Source organism: Tachypleus tridentatus, chromosome 6 (assembly GCF_004210375.1).
Source record: "Tachypleus tridentatus isolate NWPU-2018 chromosome 6, ASM421037v1, whole genome shotgun sequence".
Taxonomy (NCBI): Eukaryota; Metazoa; Arthropoda; class Merostomata; order Xiphosura; family Limulidae; genus Tachypleus; species Tachypleus tridentatus.
The window spans coordinates 46,969,591-46,981,819 of NC_134830.1; the positions used below are offsets into that span (position 1 = coordinate 46,969,591).

The following is a 12,229-nucleotide window of genomic DNA, read 5'->3' on the forward strand; positions in this document are numbered from 1 at the left end:
GAGCATGTCATCAAAGAAATATATTAAATTAGTCATTGTATTCAGTTTATTCCGTGACTTTTCTAACATTAGGAAAAAAAATTATATCACCGAGTGTATTGGCTGAAAGAATTGTTATTTTGTTTTTGAATTTCGCACAAAGCTACTCGATGGATATCTGTGCTAGCCGTCCCTAATTTAGCAGTGTAAGACTAGAGGGAAGGCAGCTAGTCATCACCACCCACCGCCAACTCTTGGGCTACTCTTTTACCAAAGAATAGTGGGATTGACCGTGACATTATAATGCCCTCACGGCTGAAAGGATGAGCATGTTTGGCGCGACTGGGATGCGAACCCGCGACCCACAGATTACGAGTCGCTCGCCTTAACACGCTTGGCCATGCCGGGCCAATAGCTAATTGTGTAACTTTACGCTAAAATAATCAAACAAATCACACCAAATAAGACTTTGAAAAAATATAGTTAAATTATATATTTATGAGAATCGCAAAGAAAATAGTAATACCAAGATACAGTTGAAACATTTAAAAATGCTTTTTTTTTTAATCATTTTAAAATTAGCTCTTTTCGCTGGATTCTGTACATGGGCTGTAACATATGATGTCTTCCTGTTCTCGAAAATCACTGGAAAACTGTCTGGTTAGTGACACGAGTGGATGTGTTCAACCCTATGGTAAATTGCTCTAAATATATATATATATATTTAAGTTAAGTATAATGGTCAGAGTTTTCTTCGGGGCTTTATTACCTTCCTATTTATGTCAATCTATTGTAAACGCTAGTATTTTGTAATTTATAATGTGTATTTGTATCAAACTTTAAAAATTCCACTATGAATCAAATAATTCATTTCACGCATGAAATTTTAGAACACATTACATAGTCGTACAAATTACCACTACAATGCCTTAGGTGGTGAGTTAACCTTAATTTGTTACATTAATTAAAGTTACTTTAAATAAATCACGATTAAGAAACTGTCATTTGTATCATATTTCAATGACAAAGTGAAATAAATTCACCAGAATTTATGAAGTATAAAAAACGCATAAATATATTAGGCCTATCACAGTGTTAAATTTCAAATGGTACTATTACTAACAGTGCATTATATCTGCTTAATTTGCGTTACTACACATATTACCAGTATTAATATATTTGTACTACTAGTAATATGTTATCGAGACGTAAATTAGGATCATGTAACTTGCAGGTTAATTTTCAACCGTTAGTTAAACTTCTGCTAGTATTTAAAATATTCTATACGGAGGTACATGTTACTTGCTGTTACTGGTAAGATGTTATTGTCACACTTATTACTGTGTCAGTACCACTGTATTACAATGTTAGTCCTAATTTATTTACACAAGATAAGGTTCATAATGGAGTTGGATAATGTGTCATTCAGAGTGTTGTCAGATTTATTTCTTATGTATTACCAGTGGATTAAGTTAAACTGAAAAGAACTATGTTATGATATTACCTTCACATTTCTATATGATTGGGTTGGCATAATCATATTCAGCGATTCTTCCTGTTGCTGTCAAGCCCAAACCCATCCATCCACAGCAAATGTTAAAAATGTAATAAGTTGTGAGACTTTTTGGTTTGTTGATTTTCTTTTGTTTTTCTTCTTCATTCTGGTTTTTGTCTTCAGTACACCATGAGAACAAATACTCTGCATTAAGTAATTGTAAACTGTCATTCTTCTGTAAAATGCAGCATTGTAGAACTTCCTGAATACAGAGAATGTGATGGCCTGCACTCCTGAACTCTATATTTCATAACTTATTTCACAGTTATTACATTGACTGACAAATACATGATTAATTTTGAACAGATGGGCTCATATTTTACATAAGAACATTTAGTGCAAGATGTTTTGTGTTTAAGTATGAATAGGTGTGTTGAAAATATTCAGTAGTCATGCTACCAGTGGCAGTGGTACATTCAGTGACCATTTCTTTCTGAATGGTTATGAGTTCATTTCCTTGTACCATCTTAATATATTGCCTGTGGAAGTTCCTAACTTTTATAAACAGTACATTCAATGGTATTCTGATTTTCACTTCCTATTAACACTTTCCAGATAGGGAAGATGTCTCTGATATCCAGGGGCACAGATCCTGGGGGGGATGGGTGGTATACATCCGGCCTTCATTTTAGGTGGGGGTATAGTGCATACAATCATTCCCCCTACAGTTTGGTCTGTTGAATTGTTTTATTGCATCACAGGCCTAAAAATTGTGTTTGTTTTTGTGATTCTCGTATTCTTACCAATTGAATTACATAATTATGCCTAGATATAGGCTTTTTCAGTAGCCGAAATGTACATCTTTAATATAGGCGTGCTTCTAAGCTTTTCGATCTAAGCGATAGTTCGTAAGTATCAGTCAGTAGGCCTAAGTATACATGCAAGTATCGTGGCAACAAGATTACTCTGTGACTGCATCTTTACAGCTTTCAGGTTCACGTAATCAGAGATTACCAATTTGCAAGTTTGATCAGTCCACATAAGTGGTTGCAAAAATCATATCCCCCATCTGGTGTAAAAAATCTATACCCCTGCTGATATATATCATTATTTTTCTTCTGACAGTGGAGATACTTGATCAAATTACATGAAACTTAAAGTTACCTCGTCGATTTGTTTTTAATATTATAATTAGATTTAATTTATGTTGTGAGATATTCAAAACTGTGTTGTGAAACAGTCTTTGTTAAAAAATATTTAAAATACTTTCTTTTGTTTGGAATATCATTTTTAATATGATATAAATAATCATCATATTTCTCTTAATGTTTTATTTTGCTGATTGCAGTAGTAAACTGACAAAGATTAATCAAAATGGTATCAAATCAAACTAGAAAACATTACTGTTGCTAACATTATTCTTTGTCAAAATCAGTTAACAAACATACTTTAATTTCAATGAATTGTAAATATCTTTATTTATTTGGATTTTTGTCTTCAGTAAATTTAATAGTTTATCTTGTAAACCACTGAATAGATTGTAACCATACCTAACATACCATTAAGGTTTCCTGCATAGAGACATAATTTTTCAGTATTTGGATATCATGTGTCTATGTAATCCCCAGATTCCTTTACGTCTTGATCAGGTATGTCAGCTTGTAATCAGTAAATGGGAAGATGAATTGTGGAATATTTTTCTCTCAGCTGTGTTCTCTATAAACCTAACACGTCTTACCAGATACGGCTATATGTATTCCAATATATTGCAGTACTAAAATTTAGCAGGAACAGACTATCTATAAAATATAATATTGAGAATGTTCAAGTGACTTAATGGGAATTGTATAGCAATACATGTTTACCAATGTGTCATTAAATAATTTAAGAAGAAAGGTCAACTTACAGTTAACTGAGAATTAAGATTTATTTTAAGCCACATTAATTGGTGAGTTGAATTTAACCATTTACTTATCGGTTTAATTTTAAGTGTAAATACAGGAAAGAATATACTGGGGAGACAGAAAGGATGTTAAACATTTTATTTAGTGACGTGGGCTCAGCATTGTTCATCATGTACGCATTTCTTTTAGATATTTCTTAGTTCATGGCATCACTACAAGGTCTTCCTCCTCTTCCTAAAAGCCTGAGTGGGCTTCTGAACTTTAGTAGCAGTCAGTGGAAAGAACTGGAGAGACTTCATGCTATGAGAACAATGATACAACAAGATCTAAGTCGGAACATGCCTGAACTCGCTAGTAGTCATGTGGTTCAAAATAGAGAGGAAAAACCTGCTTTTGCCACTGACAGATCTACCCTTAATGAACCCCACCTCTGCCGACCATCAAATCGCTCTAGGCTTGATACACAGCTAGCAGTGTTGAGAAAAGAGATGGTAAGAGTAGATATAAATAAGTGTTTAAACTAAATTTATTTTATTTAATACTCTGTAGCTACCACACTTGAAAAAAGTCACAAGTCCATTCAGCTCACTGAGACAACTGGTCTAATCTTTCATATTTTTTTTTTATATTTCTCCAATAAACATTTTAAGGAATTTGAACCAACAGCACACTCAACATTGTGTGATAAGTGATTGAACAAGATTACTCTGTTAAGAAACTAATTGTCCTGAATAATTGTAGGTGTAGAACTACTCATGACAAAACATTGCACCACTGCTGGTTATACCAACTGGATGAATTTTGTGTTATCTAAGACATGGAATTCATTTCTGCATCTGTTTATTCTGATGAATACACCTTGTAAGTATTTCTCACACATTGTATGGCTTGCCTTTTTGTTCTAGCCACAATCATAATCATATAATAATTTAGTGAATGTCATCAGAGATAAAACCGCTATAACCAAAAAATATATAAACAAATTTGATTAAAATTTGTTAGTTTGATGTTAATACTTATTTTTTTTACGGTTTGTATTTCTAGGTTGGTCTACGACAGCTCGATATGTCACTATTATGCCAGCTGTGGTCACTTAATGAGTCCATTCAAGAATACAAACAGCTGGTTCAGGAACGAATGTCTGCTTCTACATCATATGCTTCCTCACCTGGCTGGGACAATGGATTAGACTCGCCTAGTAGTGAAGAGTTACTGGACATCAATCTCAAACCCTTTGAACTTCAGCGGCCAACACCACAGCCCAACAGAATAGCAAACCACATTGATCACAGGGACTTAGCCTCTGTTCCAGAGGACTGCTACTCCTATTCCAGTTCTTCACATTCTAGTTTAGATTTTGAAGATGTTTGATGGGTTTAGAAGTAGTATCTTTCAACTTGACTCCACCATTTTAACTTAGTTCACTAAACATGAAGAAAGGAAACTGTAATTTATTTATTTAACATATGTTAAAGATGTAACCTGTTGCATTTGTAGTGTAAACAGATTGGATGTTTAGAGTAAATTGTGGTGACTTGTGGCATCTTATCTTTTTCTTAATTAACTTGACGTTAAATACATTAGGAGAATTTGGTTTATTAACTAGCTTATATTAATAGTTGCACCTCACTTTTGCAGCTAAAAGTGGCTAATAGTATTTTAGTTGAAATGAAACAGCAGAAACTTGCTTAGAAATGTCATACTGAGAAAATCATGCCTAACTACAAATAATATATTATCTAATTATGTTTTTATTGAATTCACAACAAAGGATGACAGTTTCAAGAGCAACACTATGAAGCTGGTGTTAGATACCCAGCAACCACCAAGGGTGAAGCTTGTTTGTAATTGTTTTTTCCTTAATTACTAAACAACTGTGCCATTTTTTTTTTTGCTTTCCATAGAATGTGCCATTTTGTCCATCTTACTTGCACTGTACTTATCAACATTGTTGTTATCTATGAAAAGACATTTGAATGTTTGAAACATGGCTGAAGTGTTTGTGTAAAAGCCCACTAAATAGTGTTTCACTCTTATGTCAAGTTAGTGTTGTGTCTGCTAGATAGTGAAATATTATTAGTTTCTTGTGTCAAGTTGGTGTTGTGTCTGCTAGATAGTGAAATACTATTAGTTTATTCTAACATAAGAATTTTTGGGGGGCAATTTTGTGGTCTGCAATAGCAAGTAATTGTTATACTAGGAAGAAAAACTTTGTCCATGTATTGAGAATTGTTTGTGCTAATGATTGGACTGGTCTGGCAGCTACATTTTTTTGTTTTTTCTTTTTACAAACTAATGTTATTTGTTCCTTTTTCACTCTAGTAGCTGTAATTGTTATTTTTATTTTGAGTACAATTACTGAAACAATTTAAGCATTGATTAATAATAATTTTATAATCAGTCCATTAACAAGTCAGGAAAATAAACATAAAAATATTTAAATATCTTATGTTTGTGTGAAGAAAAATATATGTGCATTGTAGTTCATTAAGTCATCACTAGGGATTTCATTCCTGTGGGTTTTGAAATGATGAAACTGCAATTTACCTATTTTAAACTTTAATCAAATTTGTTGCAGGTAGTAGTAAAGCTAGTACCAGAAAGTTGTAAAGGATAATATTTTTAAGTTTATATTTTATATCAGAACTGTAATACTGGAAGTTAAAATATTAAAATGAATTTTCTTAACCTTATATGGATTGGTGGGGGTCAAAGTGCGCAAGCCATGACCTTTTACAGAGTGTCATTCAAAATATGCATTTTGATGTCATTGTTACCAACTATTCATTTTACTCTACATTATTGATTTAACAACAACAGTTCATGGTAGAGGAGAGAAAATACCAGATACTATATACATGGATACTGGAAAAAAAACAAAATTGATATGCATTTCATATCTTCAATAGGTTATACAAACTATATAACAGAAAACAGTTGCTGTTCCATTTTCAGTACTGGATTGGCTCAGTGGACTTGGCCTGTTTCCATTTGGTTAGAGATTTTTGTTTGAAATTATTAAAATAAATTGTTTATTTTGACTTAGTTTCTGTGCTAGTTCAATGAAGTTTTACAAAATTATTTTGCAGAGTTTTAAAAGTGGTAAATGGAAGACACTTGATAAAAACATGATTTTTGTGCATCTTGTTCATGTAAACAGACTTACAGTTTAAAAAATAATAGTGTTACTAACACGTTATTTTACAGAGAAGGTCTTTCCTCAATAGTCGTTAGTTTTTCAGTTTAAAACATTTTCACAAACTAAGTGGACCTGCACTTCTTTTCACATACCAGTTAATCACAACTTTGTAAGACATACCCTACAACTGCATATCTTGTAGAGACATTTGATATTATTATTCTCTTTATTCCTTGATAATTTATGAACTGTGAAGGTTGTTCCAAGCATTTAACATTGATGTCGTTGATCCCAGATTTTTACAGAACAACAATGTATTAGCATGACATGTACAAGTACAGATATATTACTTCCTTGAAATGCCTGGTTTATTGTTCTGCCTAATATCATAGTTGTGGAAGGGGTCTTGTTTATAAAGTCTTATGGGGGAAAAAAAAAAAAAAAGCTAAAGTCACTCCTGAAGCACTATAATACTTAATAATATAATATAATACTTAATTAATATAATATAATACTTAATTAATAGTACAATGTCTGAATCAAGTTTAATTGCTTATGGACAGTTTCTTTTATCTTCTTTTTCACATTTCCAAGGTTTTAAGCATTAAAGATGGACATGAAATGATGTTGAGAAGCATCTAATATTCCTTGATGCTGTTCCCTTTGGAGTAATTGCTCAGCAATGAGTTGGCAAGATGTGATTTAGAATTGACAAAAGTAAACCAGGATGGTTTGTCATTTTGATTATGTTTGACCTCTATCTGCCTGGCTTTTTAAAATAAACCAGGAAAGTTTGTCATTTTGATTATGTTTGACCTCTATCTGCCTGACTTTTTAAAATAAACCAGGAAAGTTTGTTGTTTTTATTATGTTTGGTTTCTATCTGCCTGACTTTTTTCATTCCTACAAGAAGCTTCTCCATTTTTGTGTTATTTCTTTGGCCCCATCACTGTAAGATTATTTGTGGTCATATTAGAAAAATATTTTTTCTCTTGTATCTTATTTTGAATTTCATTATACCTCTGTAGGTTGTACCTAGGGCATTGACTTGTAGGTATTCTTACAGATAATTGTGAAGTATCTTTTAAAAACAGTCATGTATGGGTTAAGGACATTCAAAAATTATTTCTGTGGTATCCCTTAGAGTTTTAGTTCTCTAGTCTCATGAATGGAATTAAAAATAGATATTTAGAGTACAGGTATTGCATTTATATAGAATTTGTAGAGACCTTAACATTCAATCAATCATTTTGTGTTTAGTACACTTAATACAAACACCATTCCTTAATCACATCTTTGTACCTTGAAACTGTTGTAAAGATCATACAGGTGCTGCAGAAATTATTTTTTGGATGATACAGCTGTAATACAGAAATTAAGGTAGAGTTCCCACATATCTCAGGTTTTGAGTGATATAATTTTTTGTTTTCTTTTTGTATAGAAGGTTTATGTTCAGAATCTCTGTTGTGTGTATATACAAGAATGCTGTTCAAAGTCTATATTTTGAGTGTAATCTGCCATAGTTAACACACATTTTTTGTGTGGACATTTGCCCACTATTTTTTACATATTTGTAGTTTTTATCTATGTATGTTATATATTATTAATATCTTCATCTGACTATCTTCAATATCCTACGTATTATGTAGGATATTGAAGATAGTCAGTAGTGCTGAACCAACTTAAAAATTAAAGAGCAGTGAATTATTGGTCTTTTATATTTTCTTGAAGTTAAACAATACTTATAATTTATTAGTGTTATTAATGTGTATGCCATGGTTGTTTTATGACAGGAGTAAATGGTTGCCAAGTCAAGTGAACAATCAGTAAGTTCAATATTCTATAGCTGTTTAATACATGCATGCCCATCATTCTGTGATGTTAGATCTTGTTGACAGTTGGTCATTATATGTTTCAACATTTACATCCTACTGTAATAAATCAATGACAGTAGCAGCAATTTTAAAAAGTATTAAGAGCACATTAAACATCTTACTGTTGTTAACTGCCTGGCAATAACTACCATGAGTTAGAAGCTAACTTACAGAACTTGAATTATAATAACAAATGTAAAAGTTTGGCAGAGGTGAACAACATGCAGTGAACTCATTGATGTTGCCAGATCAACATGTTGAAGGTAACACTAAAAACGATATAGCTAGACAAGTACATTAGGTGCAGTGGTTCAGTGTCCCATATCTTCGTGAAATGTAGGTACAGACCTAAAATGTCTTCAGCATAAAATCATCTAATGGCAAATGGTGATATATGTTTTTCCCAGTGAAGGATAGCAATCATTTTTAAGGAGGAAATTGAATAGCATTAAGAATACATGGCAGAATTAAAGTTAGATAATGTGGAAGCTGCTTCTTCACTTCATTATATGGAAGTACCTCAGCTAGTTGTTCATTCAGGTTTAATGTTCTGTGTTCTTACCACGAATGTTTGTTTTTGCACTTGTAAAACTAGAGGAAGCCTCAATGTGTATATCTGTATGAGATAACATTTTTTTATCATATACTTGTGCATTTTAAGAAAATTAGAGCTGAATATTGATGCTGTGTGCTAATGAAAAATGAGGAGTTTTTTACTTGTTTTTGGATTGGGGGGGGTGTACTTTCTTGGGGATCTTGAATGAAAGAAAGTTTATTTCTGGGCCGGTCAGTTGCCTCTGGTATTGAGTATGATATCTTGAATGGTTCAGGTCTGTAAAACAGAAACCAAAGGTTAAGATAGAAAGGAAGAAGGGCTTCACATGTGTTGTGAATAATATTAAAATGATACTTCAAGTCATATAAACCATGTGTGTTGCAGAACAGTAGAGATGTTTGATATTGACACCTTTTGCTAATATACATTATGAACTCATGTGATACAGATGTTGTGAGATCGGCTCAAAAAATGAACTGTACTCATTTTGTGTCCAAGATAAAGCACTGACTGGTAACTAACACCATGGCTTGACTTTTATTAACAGCTTGTTTCATTGAATTATAATGGCTTTGTATTGTAATGTTTTATTTTGCATTGTAAAATAAAAATGTATCAAGGTAGACTTGAAATTTTGGACGTAGTGAAATTTTGAAGTTCAATTTGGAAACTTTTCAAAAATAACTTTGTTGCCCACTCATATACTGTTATTTATAAGTGTATTTCCAGTTCAACACTTGGAAAGGAAAATTTACATTTTGTAAGTGTTTGGATTATCAGATTTCTTTTATTGTAATACATAGTATGCCTGTTATACATCTGGTGTAAAACGTTTTTCAAAACAACGGTTCAAAAGGCAGTCTGCTATTGTATTCGGTGTATTATGTTTTACAGAATTCAGGTTCAGAAAACATTGTATATATGTGTATAGCTTTCTATCATAAGTAACGTGTTGTTTGGATTCTGTATACCTTTTGTCATTATCAAACATGCCTCACTACAATTGTTATCCTTTGATTATATACATATGTGTGTGTGTATACTTTAGTGAATAAATACTTTCAGCATGGGTGTAATAACAAAGCTGATGCTTATTTTGTACGACTTTATCAATAGAGGAGACATTGCTGTTTTTTTTTTTTTTTTCAGTATTATACTCGTAAATCATTGTAATTGTGAGTTTTGAAATTTATTCCACTGCAGTTATCTGATAGTCTGCTTACATATTGTGAATAAAACCATGAGTTTTGGTTTGTATGAATAGTACTTGAAGTAAAATATAGTTTTTTGTATCATCAACCATGAATCATATTTTTTTTTTCAATAATAATAATAATATCACCTCTCAGTCATAAATTTATTTTTTACTTCAAAAGTTCAAGTTTTCTTGGCCTGGTATGGCCAAGTGTGTTAAGGCGTGCGACTCGTAATCTGAGGGCCGCGGGTTCGCATCCCGGTCGCGTCACGCATGCTCGCCCTTTCAGCCGTAGGGGCGTTATAATGTTACGGTCAATCCCACAATTCGTTGGTAAAAGAGTAGCCCAAGAGTTGGCGGTGGGTGGTGATGACTAGCTGCCTTCCCTCTAGTCTTACACTCCTAAATTAGGGACGGCTAGCACAGATTGCCCTCGAGTAACTTTGTGCGAAATTCAAAATTCATTAATTCAAGTTTTCTTTATTTTCGAAGACTTTAAATTTTACCATGTAATTTACCGAAGTTCAAAGTAAGTTTTGTTTTTTATGAACTAAAACTGGAAAACAATAATATACTTTTCTTTCATCACATATGAATTTTCTGGAAACTACATCAATACACGGAGGGAAAAGATAAAGGTAATACAGGGTGTGATTTTTCAAACTATGCTTATGCTCCGCGAGAAAATTTTAGAAGGTTATATTTTTTCCTAAAACTATAAAGTTTAATCAGAATACCATGTACAAAAAAGTAAAATATATCTTTAATATAACACGTTTATCACGTATTGGGCCTTTTATTATTTTGTTCTGCCTAACGCCAATTTTATTTAGTTTAGGAGAAGTTCTCGCGGTGAAAGTGTTTATTCGATCTCAGTTAACTTTTTCGCTTCAGATGGATGAATCATCAGATGTCGTAGGTTATGCGATGTTGCTTGTATTTGTTCGCTATATTCACGAAGCTAATTTTGAATAAGACACTGCTAATTTGCAGACGTTTGCCTACTAAAACAACAGGCGAATAAATATTTAAACTGACCAATTTATTTATGGAAGAACATAAAATCCAATGGCAGCTTTGCTCAAATATTTGCACTGATGGGGCTGCAGCTATGAGGTTTGTTATGTGTTTTTTCATTTGAATGCCATTTTGAACTTCCATACAAATTAAGGGAGAAATACTGGATACATAAAGTGGCTTACCTTTCGGGTGTATTTGCCCATCTAAATGAAGTGAATGCTACAATGTAGGGTACCAGGGTAACGTACTTCAAAGCTCAGAGTACAATGGAAGTACTACAACGTTAGCTAAAACTTTGGGGCGAATATATACTTGTGGAAGAACTTGACTGCTTCGAAAATCTCTGGTTTTTTAGTTATGAATGAAATTTCTTGAAGTGAGTATGCAAAAGTTTACGTTTTTCAGCACATATATAATTTGTGTACAACTACTGCGGAGTATTTCCCTCCTCATTTAGAAAAAAATTACAGTGAAACCTCTCTAAGCGGTCACCCCTTGAAAGGGGTCATTCAATTACAGTCCTTCTTTTTGTTTACATAATCCCTAATTATGTACAGTGGAAACCCTCTAATCAGGCAAGTTTGTCTCAGTCCGGAAGGTGGCTGCTTTAGAGGGGTTTCACTGTACTGTGGATCAAAATCCCTTTGTTAACTCTGCAAGTACCAACGATTTGCCTTTGAAAAAGAAAGAATAGCTTATAGAAATTTCAACTGATTCCGCCCTAAAAACAAAATTTCAGCAGGAAGAAATTACACAAATTTGAATTGAAATGGCCATGGAATACCCTGAAATAAGTGACAGATCTTTGAAAATTTTGATGCGTTTTCCAACAACATATCTTTGTGAGCAAACATTTTTACTGTATACAACTACAAAAACCAAAATTAGAAACAGGCTAAATGCTGAAAAAGAGTTGCGCTTACCATAACTCCAAATATTGAACCACCTTATGAACAAAAGCATGCCCATTTGAGCCACTAGGCCCGGCATGGCCAAGCGCGTAAGGCGCGCGACTCGTAATCCGAGGGTAGCGGGTTCGCGCCCGCGTCGCGCCAAACATGCTCGCC

The 12,229-nt window shown here is 33.0% G+C and overlaps 1 protein-coding gene across 2 annotated transcripts; it reads left to right on the forward strand.

The window, feature by feature from the left end:
• The first annotated feature begins 564 nt into the window (after positions 1-564).
• On the forward strand, positions 565-10,030 carry LOC143252401 (protein FAM89A-like). Of its 2 annotated transcripts, none has more exons than XM_076504453.1 (3): positions 565-673; positions 3,568-3,869; positions 4,423-10,030. In XM_076504453.1, the coding sequence occupies exons 2-3, from the start codon at positions 3,582-3,584 to the stop codon at positions 4,747-4,749; spliced, it is 615 nt and encodes a 204-aa protein (XP_076360568.1). In that variant the 5' UTR covers positions 565-673; positions 3,568-3,581; the 3' UTR covers positions 4,750-10,030. The 2 variants fall into 2 exon arrangements, with proteins under 2 accessions (XP_076360568.1, XP_076360567.1); XM_076504452.1 differs by having other exon boundaries at positions 575-673; positions 3,579-3,869.
• The last annotated feature ends 2,199 nt before the right edge of the window (positions 10,031-12,229 follow it).